We start from the raw sequence: 26,611 nt of genomic DNA on the forward strand, positions 1-26,611 counted from the left end.
AACCCCACAATTTAAAATGCCACCAAAATCAAATTCTGTCATTTACTCTGTAGTTTATGATAAGTATGTAGTCAAATTAAATTTAATTCAAATAATATGGATCCATTAAAAAAAAAAAAAAAAAAAAAAAGAAAAAAAAAAACCTAAAAACCTAAATAGTAAAAAATACTCATTATTTCTTCCAAATTTTTTTTTTTTTTTCTTCCAAATTTTTTTTTTATTCCACCCAAATTTTTTTTTCCATTTCACTATTAATAATAAACAAATAATAATAAACAAATAATAAATAATAAAAAAAAAAAAAAAAAAATAGAACGAGTTCAAATTTAGAAAATATTGATGAAGAATTATATACAAGATTATCAACACAAAGATTATTATTAGGTAGAAATAAATTAACAGAGATACCAGAACGTATTGGAGAATTACAAAGATTAACATCGATTGATCTCTCTTATAATAGATTAACACATGTTCCAGTTTCAATTTCAACATTACAGGATTTAATATCTTTATCATTAACTGGTAATAAATTTATGATACCTGCAACACCAGAAAATATTGAAATTCAAAATTCAAAAAAATCTCATACTCATCATGATCGTTCTGAACTAACTACTATTGATGAAAATATAGATGAAAATAATTTTGAAAATAATGATTTTATTAATAATGAAAATAATAATACTGATGATAACGATGATAGTAACAAAATAGAAGAAGAAGAAGAGGAACAAAAACCAAACAGTGTTGAAAAATTAAAAGAAAATGAAAATGATATAGTCAATAATGATCAATTAAAATCAATAAAAAAAGATGAAAATGAAGAAGAAAAACTTGAAAATGTTGAAGAAAATATTATTGATAGTAAAAATATTTCTTTACCACCATTATCAATTAATGATGAAAGTAGTAGTAATAATAATAATAATAGTAATAATATTAATAATAGTGATAATAATAATAATAATAATAATAATAATAATAATAATAATAATAATAATAATAATAATAATAATAATAATAGTGATATAGCTTCAAAAGAAAATAATAATATTACAACTAATGAAGAGAATAATGAAAATAATGAAAATAATAAAATTTGTGGTGGTATACCATGGGAATTATGTTATAATAGTAATTTGAAAAAGATAGATTTAGGATCAAATCAATCAAATGATGATAAATGGGAAGGTGGAAATATATTACCAAGTAATTTATTTTGGTATACTCAGGTTGAAAGTTTTTTAGCACCATTTTGTCAACTTGTTTCAATTAGTAGTGATATTCAACATTTGGAATCATTGACATATTTAGATATTAGTAATAATCATTTAACAGAGTTACCAATTGAATTGGGTCAATTGGTTTATTTGACCACTTTTATAGCAAATGATAACTATATCAAATGTATACCACCCAATTTATTTACAACACATCAACAGTTATCAGAATCAATACGTACCATTGATTTATCAAATAATGAAATTCAAGAGATACCTGATGATTTCTCATATTTACTTTATTTGGAGAATTTAAATTTATCGAATAATCAAATCTCTACCATACCAAATTCCTTATTTCAAGGTGTTGATGAGGATTTAGGTTTATTCTCTTTAAAATCTTTAAAGTTACGTGGAAATAAATTGGATGAATTACCTTCGAATTTCTTTTTAACTTGTGCTTCAACTTTAAAATATTTAGATTTATCATTTAATAATTTATCAATTTTACCAAATAATGGTTTAAAATATTTAGATCAATTATCAACTTGTTTATTATTTAATAATTCTTTAAAAACAATTCCAAATGAATTTTTTGAACAAATTGATGATGATGATGATAATAATAAGAATAATAATAATAATAATAATAATAATAATAATAATAATAATAATAATAATAATAATAATAATAATGATATTAAACCAAATTTAACAAACTTAAATTTATCTGGTAATAAATTAACAGAAATTTCAAAAGATATTTGGAAATGTAAATCATTAGTTAATTTATCTTTAGGTTATAATGATATTAAATTAATTGAATTCCCTTCAAATTTAGTACTTTATTCTTTAGAAGAACTTTATTTAAATGGTAATAAATCAATTAAATTTAAATCATTTGAACAACAAGATGATAATAATAATAATAGTAATAATAATAGTTGTAATCCAGATTTTCCAATTCTAAGAGAATTATGTTTAGGATCATGTGAATTAAAAGAAATACCAACATTTTGTAAAGAAAATTTAAAAAGTTTAGAAAAATTAGATTTATCAAATAATCAATTAATTTGTTTACCAGAATGGATTGGTGAATTTGAACATTTATTAGTATTATATTTATCAAGAAATCAAATTTCAACTTTACCATATAAAGAATTTAAAAATTTAAAAAATTTAATAATTTTAGATTTATCAATGAATAATCAATTAATATTAGATCAATCAATATATAAAACACTTAAAGATACTTCAATTATAACAACACCTTCATTAATTGATCAATCTTTAATTAATAATAATAATAATAATAATAATAATAATAATAATAATAATAATGATAATGATATTCAAAATAATAATAGTAGTGGTGGCGGTGGTAGTAGTGCAATTTTTAGTAGTAGTAGCGGTAGTAGTAGTAGTAGTGGTAGTGATATAATATTGCCAACACAAAAAAGATTATCAAATACACCACCTCAATCAAAGAATCCTTTATCAATATCATCATCTTCAATACCCGAATCAAGTAGTGGTGGTAGTGGTGGTACATCAGCTAATAGTAGTAATAATAATGATAAACAGCAACAACAACAAAATATTAATGAAAATAATAAACATGAAGTTATAATAACAAAATCAAAAAGATTTGAAATGTCATTTTCAGATATGATTGGACGTAGACCATCAATGGAGGATTCATTTAGTATTTTTGGATCATTTAATGATGGTAGTGGTGATGATTATGATTTAATATCATTGTTTGACGGTCATGCAGGTTCAAGAGCTGCAACCTATAGTAGTGAATGGTTCCCAAAGATAATGAAATCATTAATGAATATTTATCCATCACTACCACCATTACAATGGTTAAAACAAGCATACAATGAAATATCACTACAATTTAAAATGTATATAAATAATGAAAGACCAGATTTAAAATATTGTGGTGCAACTGCTGCTTCATTGTTAATTACTCGTGACTTTTATTGTGTTTCAAATATTGGTGATACTAGAATTGTACTTTGTCAAAAGGATGGTACTGCAAAGAGATTATCATTCGATCATAAACCTTCTGATCCTTCAGAAACAAAAAGAATCTCAAGATTGGGTGGATTCGTAGTTTCAAATCAACATACTAGTCGTGTCAATGGTACTTTGGCTGTATCACGTTCAATCGGTGATATCTATATGGAGCCATTCGTCGTTCCTGATCCTTATTTATCTCAAACTAATCGTAATTTTGAAATGGATAAATATTTAATTGTCGCTTGTGATGGTATTTGGGATGAAATCTCTGATCAACAAGCTTGTAATATTGTTCTAAATTCAAATTCAACCGATGAAGCTTGTACAAAATTAAAAGATTATGCTTATTTCTCTGGTTCTGATGATAATATTACTGTAATTGTAATTAAATTATAAAAAAATAATAATTTAAATTAAAATAATTAAATAAATAATAAATAAATAAAATAAATAAATAAAATAAATAATAAATAATAAATAATAAATAATAAATAATAAATAAAATAATAAATAAATAATAATAATAATAATAATAATAATAATAATAATAATAATAATAATAATAATAATAATAATAATAATAATAATAATAATAATAATAATAATAATAATAGATCATAATTACATTAATATGATAATATATATATTTATATAGGAATACTAATAAACTTTAAAAAATAAAAAAAAAAACTCCAAGTTTTTTTTTTTAAGATATATATTTATAAATTTAACTTTTAAGGGGTGTATCATTAAATTTTTTTTTTCATTAATTTTTTTTTTTTTTAAATTAAAAAAACCTTTTGCTAATTAATTTTTTATTTAATTTATGTTTTTTTAAGTTAAGTTTAAAATGTTGAGTGTTTAATAGTTGTGTGGGTGGCCCATGGAAGGTGATTATCCATTCATCGTTTCTCGTTGTTATAATGTAGTTAACGGTTGAATTAGATTTATCAAAACAATATCCATTTGAGGAGGATGATGCTTAATTAATTATTTGCGAGATCTAGATTTAGATATTTGCAATAGTAGATGAATATTTAGATTTTTTTTTTATTTTTATAAGATTAACTAATTAAATAAATAACAAAACTAAATGATTAAATAATAATATTAAAAAATTAATTTTTTTTTTTTTTTTTTTTTTTTTTTTTGGATATTCATTGTAATTATTTTAATTTAATTATTCTAATTTAAAATTCTAATAGAATTGTTGGTACCCATCACCAGTAAGAAGAGAGTAGGTGACAGTGGATCACTTGTTTTACTCCTGTCACTACAATAGTTTGTTTCATCTATTAAAAATCTTCATGTTACGAGTCCTTTCTGATTATTGTTAACAATTTTTGGGAGATAGGATATTAGTTTATTATTGCTTTAGATTGGATTTTGTATATACAGTTTGCCAAAGTCATCGGCTTCCGATTTTAAATTGATTCTTTGGAATTGTGATAATCAGCCCTTCTTTATATTGGTTTTTAATGATAAGTGGATTCTTTATTGCATCATTGAAAGTTGATGCATGAACTTTGTTGTTGTAAATAGATTGCTCCTAAGGTATTTTCCCAGAGGAAGACCATTGGTATGATGCAATGGTCCATTGAGTCAACAAATTGGATGATTTAGAAATGCACAAGAAAAATAAAAGAATTTAAAAAATGGACAGTTGACGAAGGTTTTCTTTGAATGTAAGGAAATGTGAGAATTGCTGTAAGGTCAACTTATTTGTTATTCACATCTACAAATTATATATAAAATAATTTTAAAAGGAAATTATAATTTAAAAAAAACTTTATGGGATTTTATTTCTTAACCATTTTCCCCTTAATCTCAAAAAAAAAAATAAAATTTTTTTTTTTTATTCTTTGAAATTTATTTCTCAAATATTTATTAGAAAACAGATTAACATAACAAAAACATGATAGATTTAATCTATGCAAAACATGGGTTAAAAATCTAAATTTAGTAAAATAAAAATTTTTAAAATAAAAAAGTATGAAAAAATGGGAAGTTTTTAAAATTCTTAAAACCATAAACTCAAACCTAAAATCTCAAATGTCTTTTTTTATTACCTAATTAAAAAAAAAAAAAATTTCTTATTGTAAATAATGAAACTAATATTAAGTTAAAAATTAATATTTTATATTTGAGCAATTTATTTTTTAAAAAAAAAAAAAATTTAAAAATATTTTTAATTATTAATTATTAATTATTATTATTATTAATTATTAATTATTGATTATTAATTATTAATTATTATTAATTATTATTAATTATTATTAATTATTTATTATTTATTAATTATTAATTTTTTTTTTTTTTTTTTAAGGAATCCAAATTGATAAACATTTATCATAAAATGAACAGCAACCAATGAATTGTTTATCAAAATTATTTTTATTAAAAGACCAATCAACACCATATGCAATAGATTTATGAGGACCATTATAGGATTGTTCAATTTGTAATGTTGAGAAATCATTTATATTTTCAGGATCAGTTGATAAGATATGAAAACCACCACCCATACAAGCGGTAACTAATTTATTTTTTTGAAAAGGATGCCATTTAATACGCCAAATTCCACCACCTAAAGAATCTGTTGTTATTATTGGTTGTTTTAAAGATTTTAAATCCCAAATTCTTAAACATTCATCATAACTACCAACTGCAATTAAATTTTCAATAGTTGGATGACAATGAATTGAAGTTACACCCATATCACATCTTTTGGTAAATTTTGGAGTTGGTGGTATACCAATGTCGTCGTCGTTATGATTCAACAATTGATTTAAATCCCAAATTTTAAATTTACAATCATCACCACCTGAAAATACTATTGATTCATCATGATAATTGAATGCACAAATCCAAGCTTCATAATCATGTGCTTTCCATCTTTTCTCTTCTGTTACTTTTGAATAATCTTTTGTCACTTTAAATAAACCAATATTCCCATCACTAAAACTACAAATTAATTTATCACCACTTTTATTCCAATCTAATGATAATGATAATATATCATTTGATAATGAAATTTCTGTTGAACTTTTTAATTCTAATTTCTTTTCAACTTCATCATATTGATAAATATTTAATTCACCTTTTGACATTACAACACCAAGTATTCTATCTTTATTATTATTCCATTTCATATCTAAAATACCACTATTAAAATTAATATTTTGAATTTCTTTAAATAATTTATTATTATTATTATTTTCATTATTATTATCATTTTCTTTTTGTTGTTGTTCTTCTTCAATTTCAAATAAATATAATTTCCCTTTTCTTCTTTCTTTATATTCTGTATCACCTTTTTCAATTTCATATGTACCACATACAAATATATTATTATTAAATGGATAAAATTCAACACTATCTGATGTATAATCTAAATATTTAGTATTTTTTATTATTTCTGTCATTTTTTTATTTTTATAATTTCGTTCGTTTTTTGGTGGAATTGAATATAAAATAAAAAAAAAAAAATAATAAAAAAAAGATCCTTTTTCTGAAAAAAAAAAAAAAAAAAAAAAAAAAAATTAATTTTTTTTATTCCAATCACAACGCTTTGTCTAAAAAAAAAAAAAAAAAATTCATTGTTTTAAAAAAAAAGAATCAAATTATATTCAACCCTTTTTTATTTTTATTTATTATTTTTTTTTTCTGTACATATATAAATTCAATTTGTGTTTATTTTTTTAAAAAACAACAAATTAAAAAAAAAAAAAAAAAAAAAAAATAAAATAAAATAAAAAAAAATGTGTAAACATATTCTTGTAAGTTAAAAACCAAAAATTTAATTATTAAAGAATTATAATTCTAAAGTAAAATAATTAAATTTATATATAAATATATAAAATAATTAATTTTTCTATTTTTTATATTTATATATATATAGAATACACAAGTATCAATTAGAGCAAAATGTTGTAATAAATGGTTTGATTGTGCAGATTGTCATAGAGAAGTATCAGATCATGATATTTATAAAAGTGATGAAATGATATTTGCATGTAAAAAATGTAAAAAAGTATTTAGAAAAACTATATCAACATTTGAAGAAGCAGATGAATATTGCCCACATTGTGATAATCATTATTATTTAGAAGCCGTAAAACCACAACCAAAAATTTCAATTGAATTAGATGGTGATGAAAGACTTGAAACTTTAATGTTAGATCCAAGACAAAAAAGATTAGATAAATCAATGTATGATGGTCAAGAATATGAACAATAAAAGAAAAAAAAAAAAAATTTTAAAAATTTATTATTATTTATTTTATTTTTATTTTTTATTTTTTTTATTTTTTATTTTAAAGAACTTCATATAAATGAATTTCTTGATAATCTGGAAAAGTTGGATCATCTTGTGGTACAGGTGAATCTAATTGAATTTTTTTAATCCAACCTTTTAATTTTAAAGGTATTTTATTATTTTTAAAAGATTCTTCTAATGAAGGTATAGTTAAGATTTTTAAACCTTTTTTTGATTTTGTTTGATTTTGAATGAATTGCCAAAATTCGATATGTTTCTTTTTATCTTGTTGAAAGAATTCTAAAACATTATTCATATAGATGATATCAGATTGTTGAATTAACTGTTGATTATCTATGATATTACCATGAACAATTTCAATACGGTCAGTCATTTTATAACGGTTGATCATTGATTTTTGAAGATCAGAAAAGTATTGATTAATTTCACAACCAATTAATTTCTTTGTATCACTAAATAGATAACCAGTGTATAACAATGCACCCAATCTCGAGCCGATGTCCAAGATAGTGGACTGTTTTAAATTACAGTTACCACCAAGTACATCACTACTAAACATATATTTCAATTGGTTTGGTGTAGTTGAATGAGATATGAAATTAATTGGTTGAATTGATTTCGATGCGCAATCTAAACAATAGTTATTCTTTAATTCACCAGATTCTATCAAATCGTCGATATCCTCTTCGGTGTATAGAAATCCATCGACATTGATAGTATTCTCTTTGGTATATCCTTCGAATGATGTATTCTTTGGTATTGTTATCTTTTCATTTGGTGCTTCAGTTGTTATACTTGGTAATTGATCTTTTAAATCTTGAATTATAGTTTGTAATATACTATCTTGTTTCGATTCTTTATTAACTGCTTTAATTGGTTCAATATTTACATTCAATTGTTCACATACAAAACTAATAAATTCAATCTTTTCTTCTTCATCTTTAATTAATCTATAAAGATCTTTAAATCTTTTTTTTAAAATTTCAATTTCAACTTTTTCTTCATTTTTAATTATTGTATCGTAATCATCATCGTCATCATCTTTATCATTTTTATTTCCTAAATTTTCATTTGATTGAATTGGTATTTCTTCTTCTTTTTTTCTTTTATTACTTTTTTGTGTCATATTTTATTTAATATGTGTATGTGTGTGTGTTTATAATATTTATTAAAAAAAAAAAAAGGAAATAAGAATTTTTTTTTTTTTTTTTTTACCGAAAAACGATGGATATTTTTTTTATATAAAAAAAAAAAAAAAAAAAAAATAATTTTAATTTTATTTTTATTTTTATTATAATTTTAATTTTTTTTTTAATTTATTTTCTTGCAGTTTCATAATTATCAATAAACCATTGACAAGATTCTTTGATTGCTTGTTGAATTGGTGTAAAAGTTAAATCTGGAACAAGTGATTTTAATTTTAAATTTGAAGCAGTTTTTTTATATTGACCATCAGCTTTACTTGTATCAAAAATTAATTTACCTTTGAATTCCATAGCTTCAGTGATTAAACGTGCAACATCTGCAATTGAAATTTCATCCTCTTCACCAACTGATAAAATTAATGGTGACATCTCTTCATAGTTATTTAATGTCCATACAAAATATTTTGCAAGATCATATGAATAAATAAATTGACGTAATGGTTTACCAGTACCCATAATTGTTAAATCTTGATTATTTTCTATATATATTTCAATAATAATAATAAATTAATTAGTATAATAATAATAATAATAATAATAATAATAATAATAATAATAATAATAATAATAATAATAAATTAGTTTATATATATATATATATTTATATTTACTCATTGCTAAATAAGTTTTATGAATTAAACCTGGAATAACATGACCATCAGTTAAATGATAATTATCATGTGGACCATAGATATTTGTTGGAATTACACTTGTAAATTTACAACCATATTCTTCATTGTATGCTCTATTTAAAACATCAATCATTCTCTTTGCATATGCATAACCTTCATTTGATGGATGTGGTGGTCCATTATGAATCATAGTTTCATCAATTGGATATGTTGTCTTATCTGGGAAAATACAAGTTGATAAACATGAAACACATTTAACAACCTTTTTTTTTTTTTTAATTAAAAAGTTAGTAATTTATTTATTATTTATTATTTATTAAAATAAAATATCATACATTAAATTCTTTACAACATGCTAAAACATTATCGTTGATATCAATATTTTCTCTAAAGAATTCTACTTTATATTTCATGTTACTGAATAAACCACCAACACGAGCAGCTAAATGAATAACATGAGTTGGTTTAATTTTTTCAAAATAACTTCTGGTTGATTCTCTACTTTTTAAATCGCAATCTGAAGATCTCATAAAAACCCAAACATCATTACTCTTATCGGTTTCCTTTACATATTTTTCAATACCTTTACCAACAAGTCCTGATCCACCAGTAACTAAAACTGTTCTTTTGCTTGTTGTTTCTGTCATTGTATTTTTATCTTCAATGTTTATTAAAACTTAAAAAAAAAGAAAAAAAAAAAGAAAAAAAAACCCTTCTGAAATTTTTTAAAAAAAAAAAAAAAAAAAAAAAAAAAAAAAAAAAAAGATTTTTTTTATTTTTTTTTTTTATTTTTATAAATTTTTTTGACTAAAAACGATTACAAACTGATAGAACTAAAGTTTATTTATTTTATTATTATTATTATTATTATTATTATTTTTTGACATTTATTAATCATTCTATTCTATTCTTTTTTTTTTTTTTTTTTTTTTTTATTTAAACAAAAATTTTATTTTTAGAATTAAATTCTAAGAATTTAAAAAAATTTGTAATTGTTTTTTTTTTTTTATTTCAAAGAACAAATAGGGAATAAATTTTTATTTTTATTTTTATTTTTATTTTTTATTTTTAATTTTTTAATTTTTAAATCAAAGAAATAATTGAATTAAAATTGGATTATTTTTTTATTTAATATATTTGTTGTTGGGAGATTACCAAAAAATCATTAAATTCAACCCCCACCCACATGTTTTTTTCGATTTATATAACAAATATTACTATTTTTTTTTTTTTTTACTATTTTTTTTTTTTTTTTTTTTTTTTTTTTTTTTGGGGTTGAATTTTCCTGTTTAGTTGTTTTTTTAAAAAAATGAAATCTTTTTTTTTTTTTAAAATATCTTGAAAAATATTATAATCGAATACAAAAATAAAAATATAAAAATAAAAATATAAAAATAAAAATATTAAAATAAAAATATAAAAATAAAAATATAAAAATAAAAATAAAAAAAAAAATAAAAAAAATATAAAAAGAAATTAATTAAAATGATGATGAAATATTTTCATGGTGGTATAGATGAAATTGTATTATTTAAAACATGGATAACATATGATTTAGGTTCATTTATTGGAACTTGGTTTGCAATTTTTGCATTTTCATTTTTTTATGAATTTTTCAAGACTTTTAGAAGTATTATAGAAATTAATTGGAGAAGAAATAATAATAATAATGATAATAATAATAATAATAATAATATTAAACAAGATGAAGAAATAAATATGAATAAAATTTCATTTTCATTTTTAAAAGGATCATATCCTTCATTTACTTATAAAGAAATAATTGTAAGTTTTTTTTTAATTTTTTTTAATTTTTTTTTTTATTATTATTTTTTTTATTATTATTTTTTTTTTTTCAAACAAAATGATTAAATTAAATTATTAAAAATTATAATTTAGGGAGGCATATTTTATGGAATTGAAACTGGAATGAGTTTAATTTTAATGCTAATTGTAATGTTATTTAATACCGCTTTATTCTTTTCAATTTTAATGGGAATTGTTTGTGGAAATATTTGTTTCGGAAGATTTAATCAATTTAAACCAAAATCATCATCATCTTGTTGTTAAAGAATTAAGGAGGAGGGGTTGAGTGTAATTTAATTTGGAAAAAAAAAAAAAAAAAAAAAAAAAAATAATAAAAAAAAATATAAAATTAAAAATAATTGAAAATTTTTTTTTTTTTTTTTTAAAATTTTTTTTTTTTAATTTTTTTATTTTTTTTTTTTTAAATTAAAATTTGTCAACTTCATCATTTTTTTTTTATAATTTTTTTTTTTTTTCCACACACTACATAAACATATTTTTTTCATTATACATATAAACAAATAAATCAAATACCATGGATGAAAGTATTAAAAAGTTACCAGATTTAGCTATTGCTGATTTAATTTTCACTGTTAAATTAGAAGGTAAAACTGGTACTGAATCATATAATAAATTAATTAAAGAAATTGAAACACACAGTAAGTAATATTAATAGTAATAATAGTATTAATAATAATAATAATAATAGATATTTTTAAATTATTATTATTATTGTTATTATTTTTTTTTTTAAAAAAAAAAATAACTTATTTTAATTTTTAATTTTTTTTTTTTTTTTTTAAAAAAAAAGAAATGTTACCATTATATAAAATACTTGTAGAACAATTAAAATGGACAGAAGATCAAGGATTAGTATCAAAATTAAAAGCTGAAAATGAAAGTGAATTAAAAGCATTAGATAATAAAATTACTGATAGTGTTGAAAATTTTGGTGAGTCTGAAATTAGAGAAGCATATTTAGCAAAATCTGATTTCTATTGTCGTATCGGTGATAAAGTAAATATATAAATATATAAATATTTAAATTTTATTTTATAAAATTATTTAATTATTAATTTTTTTTTTTTTTTTTTTTATTCTTATTTTTTTATTTTATTTTATTTTATTTTTTTTAAAAAAAAAGGATACAGCAGTTGAAATGTATAGACAAACGTTTGAAAAAACAGTACCATTGGGTCAAAAATTAGATATTGTTTTTACATTAATTAGAATGGGTATTTTTTGGATGGATCATGATATTGTAACAAGAAATTTAGAGAAAGCTCAATCATTAGTTGAAGAAGGTGGTGATTGGGATAGAAAGAATCGTTTGAAAACATATGAAGCAGTTTATAAAATGTCCATTAGACAATTTAAAGAAGCCTCCGATCTCTACTTGGAAACTGTTGCAAGTTTCACTTCAACTGAATTTATCGATTATAGTAGATTCATTCAATATTTAATTTTCACTTCATTACTTCATTTGGATAGAGTTTCCTTAAAACAAAAAGTTATCGATTCACCAGATGTACTCTCTGTTATTAATGACACTCCAAAACTTCAAGATTTATTACAATCTTTCTATAATGGTGATTATGCTAATTTCTTTGGTGCTTTAGGTAATTATTTATTTATTTATTAAAAAATTGATTTTTAATTTATACTAATTTTTTTATTATTTTTTATTATTATTTATTTATTTATTTATTTATTTATTTATTCAATTAGCTCATTTCTCTGATTCAATTAAAGGCGATAGATATTTAGCTGAACATTCACGTTTCTTTACTAGAGAAATGAGAATTTTGGCTTATAATCAATTTTTAGAATCTTATTCATCTGTAAAATTAGAATCAATGTCAAATCAATTTGGTGTATCTTATGATTTTATTGATAGGTTTGTTGTTTATTATTATTATTATTAATATTTTATTTATATTTTTTTTTAATATTAATAAATTTTCTTTTTTTTTTTTTTTTTTTTTTTTTTAATCTTCAGAGAATTATCACGTTTTGTAGCAGCAGGTCGTTTAAATTGTAAAATTGATAAAGTTTCAGGTGTCATTGAAACTACCAGAAGTGATGCAAAGAATCATTTATACAAAACTACACTTCAACAAGGTGATAACTTATTAAATAGAGTTCAAAAATTATCTCGTGTAATAAATGTTTAAATTCATAATAACTTTTCCAACAATATTTTGTGGAAAAAAAAAAAATTACAAAAAAAAAAAAAAAAGTTAAATAAATAAAAAAAAAGATAAAAATAAAAAAAATTATTGATTGTAAATATCAAAAAAAAAAAAAAAAAGTATTTATCAGTGATTGGAAAAAAAAAAAAAGAAAGAATATTATATTTAATAAAAGAAAAAAAAATTATTTTTTAAAAATAGAAAATGAAAAAAAAAAAAAAAAAAAAAAAAAAAAAAATCCCATAACCAAATCATAATTAATACTGGTTATTTCAGAAATTTATAATTTAATTATAATTGGGTTTGGCACGAGGTGCTATTCCCCAAGATAGATATTTATCAAAGTTATTGATATACTTTGCATTTATTATTTTGGAGAACATATAAGTTCTTCCCCCTTTTTAAATAAAAAAAAAAAAAAAAAATTAATTAAAACCTTATTTAATATCCAATTCTCAAAGAATTTATCCCAATTTAATAGGTATCTCACTCATCAAATCATCTTCCAAAAACTATTCATGTGGACCAAAATCAAAACTCAACAACCTAAAAGAAATTGAAATTTATTACATTAAAGTGTATGAAATTTTAAGAAATTATTAAAACATATCAACCAAGATAAATTAAAATATAATTTCAAAGTTTGGAAAAACTCCCAACCATTAAAAATAAAAAAAATAAATAAAAAGTTAAAAATAAAATTAATAATTAAATAATTAAATAATTGAATATAAAATAAAATAAATAATTTTTATTAATATTATTATTATTATTAATATTATTATTATTATTGTTAAATATAATTGAGTTTTTTTTTTTTTTTTTTTTTTTTTTTTTTAAATTTGAGTAAATGTAATTACAGTACTACTAGAAACAATATAACCAAATGATAAAGTTTGACCAGGACTAATTTGGTTATTCCAACTTGTAAATGAAACAATATTTGAACTAACTAAATTCAATTCCCAAGATGATGATGGAGTTTTATCAATTGCAAATCTTGGAATAGGAATTGGACTACTTGATGGATTGGTTAATGTACAATCAACCAAAGTATTTGTATTTGTACCATCAAACCAAGTTTGTCTAATAGTTTGTTTAATAACTGCTTTAACATTTGATGATCCAGTTGTACTTGATCCACCAGTGGTTGTTGTTGTTGTTGTTGTTGTTGTTGATGGTTTAGTTGTAGTTGTTGATGAACCTGATCCACCAGTGGTTGTTGGTTTACTAGTTGTTGAACCTGTTCCAGTTGTTGTTGTTGTTGTTGATTGTGAAGCAGTTGTAGTTGAACTACCAATTGTTGAAATTGTTGAAACTTGACCAAGACAAATTTGATTACCATTTGGAGTGAATTTTGAAGGTGAAGAATTAATTTTTCTTAAATAATTCATTGTTTTTTGATTAACAGTTTTCCAATCTTCATATAAAATTGAATCAGTATCAGCAGAATCTGGATTTAAAGAGAAGAAAAGATGTGATTTCATATTTTTATCATTTAAATATTGAGTGAATCTATCCATAAATAATGAATTTTTAGTGGTGTTTACTTTACAACCCCATTCACCTAATAAAACTGCATATTGATTGGTTGGAACATTATCAGCCAAGAAACCAAATTCAGCGTCCCAAACGGTTGGCATATTATTTGGATAATCTGGAGCATTGAAAAATTCTTGATCGAAAACACTTGAACAATAGGTATGTGGAGCGTAGACAACACGATTTGGTTGATTCAAATAAATTGGGAAACATCTTACTGGTGACATATTACCACCCCACCAATTATTATACATATTTGAACAAATTCCTTGATTATTTTGAACACCTTCAATAAAATAAACACCATTGAAATTTGTTGATGAATCAATTTGATTTACAATTCTAACAAATGCTTTATCCCAATCTGTTGAAGGATTACCAGTACCCCATGTAACTGGGTCATGTGGTTCATTTTTAATATCTAATGCCCATAAATTCCAACTTTTTTTTAAAAAAAAAAAAAAAAAAAAAAAATATTTAAAAAATTAAAATTAAATAATTAAAATAATTGAAATAATTGAAATAATTAAAAAAAAAAAAAAATACTTACTATTGTTTAAATAAATTTGTTAAATTAATCCAAGAATCAATTACCATTTGTTCAGTATAATTTATACATACACCATCAACATTTTTAAAACATTCAGTTGTATACCAAAGTGGTGAAATATAATCAGCTGGATCAAATCTATGTTGTTCAAGTACAATCAAAATACCACGTTTACCAGATTCAGAAGTTATATATTGTAATACTTCAAGTGCTGTCTTACCTTGTAAATTTGGATTTAAACTATAATTAATATGATTTGGATAACGTTTATTAATAAGCATATCAACTGAAAATGGTAAACGTAATGCATTGAAACCAGTTGCAACTAAAATATCTAAAATTGATTCAACACTTTGACTTTGTAAACCACCTGGTGAAAATGTACCAGTTTCCATACCAAACCATGCAATACCTTGAATTGTAATTTCTACACCATTCAATGTTAATTTACGATCACCACCACTTCTCCAACTTAAATTATCTTTATTCCAACATTGTTGACCATTTACAATAATTGTTAAAAAAAATGATAAATATAAACAAATAAATAATTTTAAATAATTATTATTCATTTTTTTTTTTTTTTTTTTTTTTTTTTTTTTTTTTTTTTTTTTTTTTTTAAAACAAAAAATAAAAAAATAAATTAATTTATTTTTATTGTATAATTATTATTTTTTGTTTTTACAATTTTATTGATTTTATTAAATCTATAATATTTAATTATATATATTTATATATTTTTTTTTAAAAAATTGTTATTACTATGTGATTGTTATTTGTTAATTATTTCAAGAAAAAAAAAAAAATTAATTCTATTTATACATATTTTTTTTTTTTTTTTTCTTCTTATTTTTCTTGTTTTTTATTATTTATTTTTTATTATTTTTTTAACGTTTTGATTTATTTCTATTTATTTTATAATATTGTTTTTTTAATTGTTTTTTTTATAATAAAAAATATTATTTTTTATTGGTTAATAATACTACTTGATGGGTGTGTATTCTATCCTCAATTAATAATAATTTTTTTAAAATTTCTATTTTGTTTTATTAATTTATTTGTGTATTTAGGTGTTTTAATTGTTATTCACCTATTGTGTGTGTATTTAAAATTTTTGTGTGTTAGTGGTGGTGTAAGTAGTGGTGTTGATTTAAAAGTGTGAAAATTTAAATTTTTCTGTTTGGGGGTAATAATTTATAAAAATAATATATAAATAATTAAAAAAAAAAAAAAAAAAAAAAAAACCTTTGATGTCAAATGTAATCTTCAATTTTAGATCCTATTGTAAATAAAATTTTTATTTAAAATTGTTTATATTTGTTAGTGTGTTTTTTTAAAATTAATATTTATTTTTAAAATTAATATTACAATCTGATTAAAAATTCTCACACACACTTAATAGATACTACCCTAAATGAAAAATTAGTGTGTGAATATTTGACAATAACCTATAAATAGAACCCATTAATAAACAAAGGGGCATTATTAACAATAAAAAAAATAACAATAGCTTTTTTTAAGAAAAATTAAAAAAATGAAAAAAAAAAAAAAAAAAAAAAATATAAAAGTTAAAATATGGTTTATTGTATATAAACATCAAATTTTTAGATGATGAAATTATTTGTGTATACTGACATCCAGAAAAAAATATCTCAAATAACCAATAATAATTTCACCCACTCACATTTATTTAAATTTATAAATTTTTTGCAAAAAAAAAAAAAAAAAAAAAAAAAAAAAAAAAAAAAAAAAAAGGAATTAAATTTGGTTTGATGTTTTTCAAAAAAATTAATAATTTATTTTAAAAAATTACTCATTATTATGAGACAATAATATAAATTCTTTTAAAAAATAAAAAATAGATATATCAATTGATAAAAACTTACTCTATAAGATTAACACATAGTAAAACGTTAATTTCCGTTCTTTTTTTTTTTTTTTTTTTTTTTTTTTTTTTGGTGTGATATCTCGTCTTTCTTGATTTCAAGAAAATAGATCATTTGTAAATAAAATTTTATTTATTTTTTTTTTTTAATAATTTTTTTTATTTATTTATTTATTTAATTTTAATTTTAATAACAAATATTTGAAATAAATATTAATAATTACTATTTATTTATTAAATTTATTTATTAATTTTATTAATTTATTAATAAATTTTATTTATTTATTAATTTTATAAATTTAATTATTAATTTATTTATTATTTATTTTATTTTATTTTATTATATTTATTTTGTTTATTAATTTTATTTTATTTTATTTTATTTATTTATTAAATTTTATTTATTTTATTTTATTTTATTTATTTATTCCTCAAAGGTACAATCATTTGTATATTTGTAAAAATTAGGTTTTCGCTATTATTGTTAATTTTTATTAATATGTAGATTAATTTATGAATTTTATTTTTGAGCTTATTGTTATTATTTTTTTTATTGTCAAAGAGTTGTTGTTAAAAATAATTATTTGAATTGTTATTGGTTTTTTTTTTTTTTTTTTACAAGATTTATTTAATACCAAATAAATTATTACAATGCTTTACGAAAATGAAAAAAAAAATTTATGATAATTGTGAAATAAAATAAAAAAAAACAAATACAAAATATATATTTAAAAATTATCATAAATTTTTTTTTTTTCATTTTCGTAAAGCATTGTAATAATTAATCCTTTTTCCGATTTTAGGGATTTGAAAAAAAAAAAAAAAAAAAAAAAAAAAATATTGTATCACTACTTGAAAAGGGTTAAAAAAAAAAAAAAAAAAAAAAAATTTTAAAAAAGGTCTTTGGGACCTCAATTATTAAAAAAAAAAACTTTTTTTTTTTTCAATTTCCCTAATAGAAATATAAATAGTGGTACATACATTAAACATAAAATTATTTTATGTGAATACAAAAATATTACTATGTGAAATACTATTTGTGGCTGTGTAACAAATAAATACACATTAAAAAAAAAAAAAAAAAACCAAAACTATATTTTTATCTACACACACAATATAAATAGATATATTCATATTTTTTTTTGTGCATGTATTATTCAATTAAAAAAAAAAAATTTTGCTTTCTTGACCTGTTTTAACTGTAAAGTAAAGTGCAGTGGCTTTAAAAAATGAAAAAAAATTAAAAAATGAATAAAGATTTTTTTTTTCCCAATTGTTATCCGATTTTCCCAAAGATATTTATTTTTTTTTTTTATTTTATTTTATTTTAATTTTATTTTATACGATTTTTTTTTTAAAAAAAAAAAAAAAAAATTTTATTTTTTTTTTTATTTTTTTTTTTTGATCAATAGTCTAAACTAGTTAATTTTTATTTTTATTTTATTTTTTTTTTTATTTATGCATAAACAAAAAAAAAAAAAAAAAAAAAAAGTTTTTACATATGATGGTGCCAAATTATAAAAATATACAAGATGAAGAGTCAAAACCATTGATTGAACATAGCAGTAGTACTCATATTAATCATGGAAAAGATACAAAAACTAAAATTATTGAATACCTTAAACCAGTTCAAAGAAGAATGGGTAGTTTAGATGCTGTTAGAGGTCTAACTATTTTCGGAATGATGTAAATATTTACATTTTAAAAATTTTTAATTTATTTATTAATAATAATAATAATAATAATAATAATAATAATAATAATAATAATAATAATAATAATATTTATTAAAATTATAGTTTAGTTGATAATCAAGCTGGTAATGATGTTATTTGGCCATTAAATGAAACTGAATGGAATGGTTTATCAACTGCTGATTTAATTTTCCCATCTTTTATTTTTATTAGTGGTTTTTCAATCGCTTTAGCTTTAAAGAATTCAAAAAATACAACATCAAGTAAGTAAAATAAATTTATTTTCTTTTATTTATTTATTTATTTTTTTATTAATTTATAAATTATAATAATAATAATAATAATAATAATAATAATAATAATAATAATAATAATAATAATAATAATTAAATAGCATGGTATGGTATTATTAGAAGAACATTATTATTATTTTTTATTCAATGTTTTTTAAATTTAATGGGAGATCATTTTAATTTTACAACATTTAGAATTATGGGTGTTTTACAAAGAATTGCAATTTGTTATTTTTTTAGTTGTCTTTCTTTTCTTTGTTTTCCAATTTTCCTTCAAAGATTATTTTTATTAAGTGTAACTGTAACTTATATTTCAATTATGTATGCATTAAATGTACCAAAATGTGGTAGAGCAAATTTAACTCAAAATTGTAATGCTGGTGCTTATATTGATTCAAAAGTATTTGGTTTAAATATGTAAGTAGAAAAAAATAAAAATAAAAAAAATAAAATATATGTGTGTATGTTTATTAATTATTATTTTTTTATTTTTTTTTTTTTTTTTTTTATTTTTAGAATGAAAGAAAGTAATTTAAATGGACCATATTATAATGATCCAGAAGGTTTAATTTCAACAATGAGTTCATTTATTACAGCATGGATGGGATTAGAATTTGGTAGAATTTTTACAAGATTTTATAAAAAACATGATTTTGGTAATACTGATATTATTGTAAGATGGATTTTATTGGTTATTTTATTTATGGTACCAGCGATTTCATTAGGTGCAACAGTTATGCCATTTAATAAAAAGATTTGGAGTTTTAGTTTTGCTTTATTTACAGTTGGTGCAAGTGGTTCATTAATTTTAATTGCATTTATTTTAATTGATGTTATTGATTGGGAATCATTAAAATGTGAAAAAGTTAGAAAAATAATCGATTTAATTATTAAACCAATGAAATGGATTGGTCAAAATCCAATCACAATCTATTCATTAATGGTTTTCATTGAAATCATTCTAATGTATTATATTAATGTTGGTTCAAATTCACTTTGGGTTCAAATTTATGAAAAAATGTATTTATCTTGGTTAAAAAATGGTTACTTAGCTTCAACTGTTTTTTCAATAGGTTGGTTAATATTTTTTATTTTAATTGCATATATTATGCAAAGAAATAAAATATTTATTAAACTTTAAAAAAATAATAAAAAAAAAAATAAAAAATAAATAAATTTAAAAAATTATTAAAAAATTTTGAAAATTAAAATATTTAATCATAAATAAATCTATATTTAGAAAATAAATTTTTATTAATTAAATATATTTTATTAATTTTTTTTTTTTTTTGGGAAAACACACAAAATTTTTTTTTTTTTTTTTTTTTTTTTTTTTTTTTTTTTTTTTCATTTTATTTCAAAAAAAAAAAAAGATTCACATTAAAATAATAATTTAGAAAAAAAAAAAAATGGTCAGACAATCAATTTCATTAAAAGCTGAATTAGAAGAAATTCAAAATATTTTTCCAGCAACATATAAAATATTTTTTTTAAAGATTAAATGTTCAAATTGTGGTGAAATCCCAGATAAATGGATTGGTTTAGATAAATCAAATATTGAAGTCATTGGAAAATCAAATGTAAATTTAGCAAGTATGTTTGATATAAAAATAATTTATAAATGATTGAAATAAAAAAATTAAAAAATTAAAAAAATTATTAAGTAATTAAAATACTGATCAGTATTTTTATTCACTCATTTCAATTAATCATTTAATAAAATATATATATTAGCAAAATGTAAGGGTTGTAATAGGGAAAATAGCATTGTAATTGAAGATACTGATTATTCATCAAGAACAATTGAATCAGAAAAAGATTTTGAAATTGCTAGATTTGATTGTAGAGGTGTTGAAATTGAAGAATTTGATCCAAGAGTAATAATACTATCAATATTAAATATTTAAATAATTTCAATTTTTAAAAACAATTACTAATAATAAATAATTAAAAAATAGGATAATTGGATTGTTGTCTCATCATCTGGTAAAGAATATAAAGATGTCGATTTAGAAGAGTAATTATAAATATTCAAATACAATATTTATATGTGATTGTTTTAACTAATAACCATTTTTTTTTTTTTTTTTTTATTATTATTATCTAAACAGAGGAGAATGGTCAGAATTTGAAGAAAGAACTTCAACTTCATTAACTATTTTAAGTATTGAATCTTCTATTAAAAAAATCAAATAAAAACAAATTAAATACATGTATTTATTTAAAAAAAAAAAAAAAAAAACAAAAACAAAAACACTTTTGTCTTTAAACAATCAAAACTTTTTTTTTTTATTATTTTTATTTATTTTTTTTTTTTTCATTTTTTCATTTTTTCATTTTTTTTTTTTTTTTTTTTTTTTTTTTTTTTTTTATTGTTTTTTATCAAAATTTTGCTTCAACCACACACAAAAATGATGAGATTTTCAAAGTTAGTCAGATGTACTAATAGTATCATCAAATCAAACCAAATTCAAAGATCATTTATCTCAACTTCATTTGTACAACAACAACAACCATCAAAATCAGTTTTAACTTTAAACAACAACAACAATAAATATATTCAAAAGAGATCTTATGCATCTGGTAGTGAAGATGAACCATGGTTATTAGAAAAAGCTGGTAAAGTGTTTTACATTTTTTATTTTTTAATTATACTATCTTATAGTTTTGTTTATTATTATTTTTTTTTTTTTTTTTTTTTTTTTTTTTCATACTAACAATGAAATTTTAATTTTTATATAAATATTACAGATCCATCAATTCTTCAAGATGATCGTAGGTTTCAATTTTATTTATTATAGAGTTTTAGAAATTATTTTGATAATTATGATGATTACATGTTAACACATACATATTTAAATTCATACACACATATACATATATATTTATATTATAGATCCAGGTTATCCATTTTCAGAATTAGTAGATACAACACTTCCAGAATTTAGCATTCAAGAAGTCTCTCGTCATAATTCAAGAGAGGATTGTTGGATTATCATTAATGAAAAAGTTTACAATGTTTCCTCATATGTTTCATCTCATCCAGGTGGTGATATGATTTTACAAGTAAATATTATTATTATTATTTATTTATTAATAAATGGTTTTCATAACCATTAAATCATTTTTAATTATTAATTATTATTATTATTATTATTATTTCTATAGAATGCAGGTGGTGAATCAACAACTTTATTCAAAGAAGCACCAATGACTTCATATGCACATGTTATCATGAAAGATTTTCATATTGGATATTGTCGTCATCAAAGAAGATTTGATGGCTTCACTCCAAGACAACATGACGAAGATCATCACTAAATTCATTTAATCTATACTACTATTATTATTTTTATCATCATACCAATCCGAATTTTCTCATTTAAAAAAAGAAAAGAAAAGAAAAAGAAAAAGAAAAAAAAAAAGAAAGAAAAAAAAAAAAAAAAAACCAAGTAATATATAAAAAAAAAAAAAGAATAAAATATAAACTAAAAAAAAAAAAAAAAAAATAAAAATAAAAAAAGAGAATTTTATTTATACTTTTTTAATTTTTATTTATAGATTTTTATTTTTAATTTTATTTAAACATTTTTTTTTATTTTATTTTTATTTTTTTTATTATTTTTTTTTTTTCTTTTTTTAACTACACACATGCAATATTTATGAAATCTGTACTTCATTTAAAATTTATTTTTCGTTTTTTTTTGAAAATAAAATAAAAAATAAATAAAAAATAAATAAAAATTTTTTTTTTTTTTTGAAGAAATTTTTTTTTTTTTTTTTTTTTTTTTTTTTCATTTCATTTCCTATTGCATATATGTGGTAATATCGTTAACAGATTTTAATATTACTAATATTGTAGAAAATGATTTTAAATAAAGTAGCAAGTAAGTTTATATTAATGAATATTCATAAAAAAATAAAAAATAAAGAATTTTAAAAAATTAAAAAATTTTATTTTATTTTATTTTCTCTTTTTTTTTTATTTTATTTTTATTTTATAAAAACATAATTATTAATTTATTTATCCTTTTAAAAAAAAGAATGTTATGGTAAACAAATTGGATTTTTTGGTAATAAAACCACTCAATTTATAAAACCAAATCAAACTATTTTTTTAATTGGTGGAACAAAGAGATTATTTACAACTCAACAACAACAATCACCAAAAAAAGAAGAACCAAAATCTGAACAACAAAAAAAAGTAGAGGATAAAACTGAAGAAAAAGAAAAAGAAAAAGATGAAGAAGAAAATGAAAATGAAAAAGAAAAAGAAAATGAAGATGGAGAAGGTCAAAAAAAGAAATCTAAATTCAATGTACCACCAATTGTCACATCTGTAACCTCAACTTTCTTTGCAGGTGTACTTGTTGCATCAACATTTGGTTATTTAACTTATAACTTTAAAAAGGATATTTCTGAAGAAGAAAGATATAGATTAAATTCAGTAGAATCTAAATTTTATCGTATGTGTTTATTAAAATTTATAAATACAACCACAACAACAAAATAGTAATAATAATAATAACAAATAATAATAATAATAATAACAAATAACAACAAACATTAACAAATATATATTTTTTTACAGATTCTATTGCCGAACCATTTAGAGAATTTTTTGATAATATTTTTGAAAATTTAAGAACAAAATATGAATTCTTTGATATGTTATTTGGACCAGGTAAAATTCATAAAGTTTTACCACCACCACTTCCAGGTGGTAAAAAATACACACTCGTAATTGATATCGATGCTCTTACTGAAATTACCAAAACTTCTGTATGTTTATAATAAATAATGATAATAATAATAATAATAATAATAATAAATAATGATAATAATAATAATAATAATAATAATAATAATAATAATAATAATAATAATAATAATAATAATAATAATAATAATAATAATAATAATAATAATAATAATAATAATAATAGTAATTAATGTTATAAATTCTAATATTTTTTATTAATTTTAATATTTTTATAGAAATATCCAACCCTCTACAAAAGAGCAGGTCTTGATTTCTTCTTAGATCATTTAAGAAAAGATTATGAAATCTATCTTTATTTTAATGGAAATATTCCACAAAATGTAAGTTTGTAACTAAAGAAAAATATATATAATTTATATAAATTATAATTTATTAACTATTTTTTATTTTATATTTTTTTTTTAAAAAAAAAAAAAAAAAGAAATATGAACAACTTCAATTTAAAATTGATACAAATGGTAAATATTTCACTGGTTTACTTTATCCAGAAACTGGTATTAAAGAAAGAAATCAATTTAGTAAAAAGATTGAAATGTTAGATAGAGATCCATCAAAGGTTATCTTTATTGATGCCGCATCACCATATGATCATCCAAATGTTATCAATATTGGTAAATTCAAATCAAACTCTAAAGATAAACTTTTAATTGAATTATTACCAGTACTTGAAAGTTTCTCCAGAAAGAATCTTGATGATGTCAGACCTGAAATCTCTCAATTCCAAAATATTTCAAAACAATCATTAACTAAAAATTTGGAAGATTATCTTTCAACTCATAATATTAATAGTCGTCAAAAAAAATAAATTAAATTAAATAAAATAAAAATAAAATAAAATATAAAAAAAAAGAAAAAAAAAATATTAATAATAATATAATAATAATAATAATTATAATTATAATAATGTTTTTACAATCAAATTGTTTATTATTTATTGATTTTTTTTTTTTTTTTTTAATATAAAATTTATTTTAAATATATGTAAAACTTAATTATAGCATCAATTAATAAATTTAAATTAATTATAAATAAAAAAAATAATTTAAAATAAATAAATAAAAAAAATGTTGGCCATTGTTTTAATATTTTTTTTTTTTTGTTTAATTAATTAAAAAAAAAAAAAAAAAAAAAAAAAAAAAAAAAAAGAAAAAAAAAATTGTAATTATCTGTTTTTTTTTGTTTTTTACTTTTTTTATTTTTATTTTTATTTTTTTATTTTTTATTTAATTATTATTATTATTAAACTAAGTTTTAAGATAATATTTATTTTTTCCACAAATTAATTAAATTAATTTAAAATCTTTTTTTATTTTTTTATTTTTTTTTTTATTGCCAAATTAAAATTTTTATTTTTTTATTTTTTTATAATTATTTCAAACAACAGATAATAAATAAAGAAATAAATTGTAAAAAATGGGTAAAACAAATAAAAAAAAAATTGAAGAAGAATCAGAAGAAGAAGAAGCAGGAGATGTTTTTGAAGTTGAAAAAATTTTAGATAAAAGAGTTCAGGTAAGATATTAAAATGGACTGAAATAAAAATTTAATAATTAATAAAATAAATTAAAATCTAAAAATATACTAACCAAAAGGTTTTTTTTTTTTTTAATTATAAAAAAAAGCATGGAAGAATTCAATATAATATAAGATGGAAAGGATTTTCAGCAGATTATGATACATGGGAAGATGAAGCTAATGTTGTAGGTTGTCCAGAACTTGTAAGAGAATTTGAAAGTTCAAGAATTAAAGAAAAAAAAAAAAATAGAAAAAGAAAAAATGTTATAATTGATGAAGATCCAACAGAAGAAATATCGTCATCATTATCATCAATATTATCATCACCTCAACCACAACCACCACCACCATTACAACTAACCAACCACTCACCAGCATCATCAGAATTGGCAATAACAACAAATACTTTTTTAATTTCTAATTGTACATCAACATCTAATAAAACAAAAATTTCAATAGAAAATGAAGAAATTATTAAAAATGACCATGCAAGATATGGTGTACCATATGTTGAAGGTATTGGTTTTGAAAATGGTGATTGTGTTGATGAGATTGTTGGATGTAAACCCTTTGGTGAAAACAATTTATTATATTTCTTTATTAGGTGGAGAGGTAAAGAAAAATTATCATGGGTATCAAATGAATCCATTAAACAGAAAGAACCCTTACAATTAATTGAATTTTATGAAAGTAGACTTAAATTTGGTTATAAAGGTGAAGAAAATTAAAAAAAAAAAAAAATAAAACATTTGTATATTTAAAATCATTAAAAAAAAGGTTTTGTTTTTTTTTTTCAAAAAAATAATTAATAAAATATTTAATTATTTTATATATATATTTTGGAATAAAAAGAAAACAAATAAAAATATTTAACTAAAAATATTGAAAAACAATAAAATTCAGATAAATAATATAAATGATTTATTTATAAATTCAAATACTAATAAAAATAATAATAATAATAATTATAGTTATAATTAAAAT

General features: G+C 19.5%; 13 protein-coding genes and 1 non-coding gene across 14 annotated transcripts in view; 9 read left to right on the top strand and 5 right to left on the bottom strand.

Moving 5' to 3' along the window:
• DDB_G0270176 (protein phosphatase 2C) overlaps nucleotides 1–3,647 on the top strand; it is a gene marked incomplete at both ends in the record, with an annotated part of 4,330 nt that extends 683 nt beyond the window's left edge. The window contains 2 exons of the mRNA XM_641508.1: nucleotides 1–63; nucleotides 314–3,647. The exon at nucleotides 1–63 is cut by the window's left edge and continues 683 nt beyond it. Coding sequence (XP_646600.1) covers nucleotides 1–63; nucleotides 314–3,647 — 3,397 coding nt within the window. The remainder of the gene's footprint in view (nucleotides 64–313) is intronic.
• A 1,264-nt stretch (nucleotides 3,648–4,911) lies between these two features.
• Nucleotides 4,912–4,969, bottom strand: r30. The gene has a single exon.
• A 603-nt stretch (nucleotides 4,970–5,572) lies between these two features.
• Nucleotides 5,573–6,676, bottom strand: wdr85 (WD40 repeat-containing protein; the record flags this gene model as incomplete). The annotated part of the gene is made up of 1 exon (XM_641509.1): nucleotides 5,573–6,676. The coding sequence occupies one exon, from the start codon at nucleotides 6,674–6,676 to the stop codon at nucleotides 5,573–5,575; it is 1,104 nt and encodes a 367-aa protein (XP_646601.1).
• A 336-nt stretch (nucleotides 6,677–7,012) lies between these two features.
• On the top strand, nucleotides 7,013–7,491 carry DDB_G0270180 (hypothetical protein; the record flags this gene model as incomplete). The annotated part of the gene is made up of 2 exons (XM_641510.1): nucleotides 7,013–7,030; nucleotides 7,153–7,491. 2 exons carry the CDS (start codon nucleotides 7,013–7,015, stop codon nucleotides 7,489–7,491), a joined length of 357 nt encoding a protein of 118 aa, XP_646602.1.
• A 76-nt stretch (nucleotides 7,492–7,567) lies between these two features.
• DDB_G0270182 (hypothetical protein) lies at nucleotides 7,568–8,656 on the bottom strand (the record flags this gene model as incomplete). Its single annotated transcript, XM_641511.1, has 1 exon — nucleotides 7,568–8,656. The coding sequence occupies one exon, from the start codon at nucleotides 8,654–8,656 to the stop codon at nucleotides 7,568–7,570; it is 1,089 nt and encodes a 362-aa protein (XP_646603.1).
• Nucleotides 8,657–8,846: 190 nt separating this feature from the next.
• DDB_G0270184 (hypothetical protein) lies at nucleotides 8,847–10,014 on the bottom strand (the record flags this gene model as incomplete). The annotated part of the gene is made up of 3 exons (XM_641512.1): nucleotides 8,847–9,214; nucleotides 9,347–9,629; nucleotides 9,703–10,014. The coding sequence occupies 3 exons, from the start codon at nucleotides 10,012–10,014 to the stop codon at nucleotides 8,847–8,849; spliced, it is 963 nt and encodes a 320-aa protein (XP_646604.1).
• Nucleotides 10,015–10,852: 838 nt separating this feature from the next.
• Nucleotides 10,853–11,437, top strand: DDB_G0270186 (hypothetical protein; the record flags this gene model as incomplete). Its single annotated transcript, XM_641513.1, has 2 exons — nucleotides 10,853–11,152; nucleotides 11,267–11,437. The coding sequence occupies 2 exons, from the start codon at nucleotides 10,853–10,855 to the stop codon at nucleotides 11,435–11,437; spliced, it is 471 nt and encodes a 156-aa protein (XP_646605.1).
• A 271-nt stretch (nucleotides 11,438–11,708) lies between these two features.
• psmD6 (26S proteasome non-ATPase regulatory subunit 6) lies at nucleotides 11,709–13,347 on the top strand (the record flags this gene model as incomplete). The annotated part of the gene is made up of 5 exons (XM_641514.2): nucleotides 11,709–11,832; nucleotides 11,985–12,190; nucleotides 12,318–12,792; nucleotides 12,902–13,070; nucleotides 13,173–13,347. The coding sequence occupies 5 exons, from the start codon at nucleotides 11,709–11,711 to the stop codon at nucleotides 13,345–13,347; spliced, it is 1,149 nt and encodes a 382-aa protein (XP_646606.1).
• An 854-nt stretch (nucleotides 13,348–14,201) lies between these two features.
• Nucleotides 14,202–16,029, bottom strand: DDB_G0270190 (cellulose-binding domain-containing protein; the record flags this gene model as incomplete). Its single annotated transcript, XM_641515.1, has 2 exons — nucleotides 14,202–15,348; nucleotides 15,458–16,029. The coding sequence occupies 2 exons, from the start codon at nucleotides 16,027–16,029 to the stop codon at nucleotides 14,202–14,204; spliced, it is 1,719 nt and encodes a 572-aa protein (XP_646607.1).
• A 2,817-nt stretch (nucleotides 16,030–18,846) lies between these two features.
• DDB_G0270192 (hypothetical protein) lies at nucleotides 18,847–20,470 on the top strand (the record flags this gene model as incomplete). Its single annotated transcript, XM_641516.1, has 4 exons — nucleotides 18,847–19,028; nucleotides 19,142–19,299; nucleotides 19,431–19,746; nucleotides 19,846–20,470. The coding sequence occupies 4 exons, from the start codon at nucleotides 18,847–18,849 to the stop codon at nucleotides 20,468–20,470; spliced, it is 1,281 nt and encodes a 426-aa protein (XP_646608.1).
• Nucleotides 20,471–20,738: 268 nt separating this feature from the next.
• On the top strand, nucleotides 20,739–21,525 carry DDB_G0270194 (DUF866 family protein; the record flags this gene model as incomplete). The annotated part of the gene is made up of 4 exons (XM_641517.1): nucleotides 20,739–20,922; nucleotides 21,064–21,206; nucleotides 21,288–21,346; nucleotides 21,441–21,525. The coding sequence occupies 4 exons, from the start codon at nucleotides 20,739–20,741 to the stop codon at nucleotides 21,523–21,525; spliced, it is 471 nt and encodes a 156-aa protein (XP_646609.1).
• A 215-nt stretch (nucleotides 21,526–21,740) lies between these two features.
• Nucleotides 21,741–22,650, top strand: DDB_G0270752 (cytochrome b5 domain-containing protein; the record flags this gene model as incomplete). The annotated part of the gene is made up of 4 exons (XM_641518.2): nucleotides 21,741–21,948; nucleotides 22,081–22,104; nucleotides 22,226–22,395; nucleotides 22,498–22,650. The coding sequence occupies 4 exons, from the start codon at nucleotides 21,741–21,743 to the stop codon at nucleotides 22,648–22,650; spliced, it is 555 nt and encodes a 184-aa protein (XP_646610.2).
• Nucleotides 22,651–23,194: 544 nt separating this feature from the next.
• Nucleotides 23,195–24,917, top strand: DDB_G0270196 (NIF domain-containing protein; the record flags this gene model as incomplete). The annotated part of the gene is made up of 5 exons (XM_641519.1): nucleotides 23,195–23,216; nucleotides 23,373–23,795; nucleotides 23,921–24,111; nucleotides 24,328–24,432; nucleotides 24,534–24,917. The coding sequence occupies 5 exons, from the start codon at nucleotides 23,195–23,197 to the stop codon at nucleotides 24,915–24,917; spliced, it is 1,125 nt and encodes a 374-aa protein (XP_646611.1).
• A 608-nt stretch (nucleotides 24,918–25,525) lies between these two features.
• hcpC (chromo domain-containing protein) lies at nucleotides 25,526–26,355 on the top strand (the record flags this gene model as incomplete). Its single annotated transcript, XM_641520.1, has 2 exons — nucleotides 25,526–25,624; nucleotides 25,735–26,355. 2 exons carry the CDS (start codon nucleotides 25,526–25,528, stop codon nucleotides 26,353–26,355), a joined length of 720 nt encoding a protein of 239 aa, XP_646612.1.
• Between the last annotated feature and the right edge of the window lie 256 nt (nucleotides 26,356–26,611).

Source organism: Dictyostelium discoideum (genome assembly GCF_000004695.1).
Source record: "Dictyostelium discoideum AX4 chromosome 1 chromosome, whole genome shotgun sequence".
NCBI lineage: Eukaryota > Evosea > Eumycetozoa > Dictyosteliales > Dictyosteliaceae > Dictyostelium > Dictyostelium discoideum.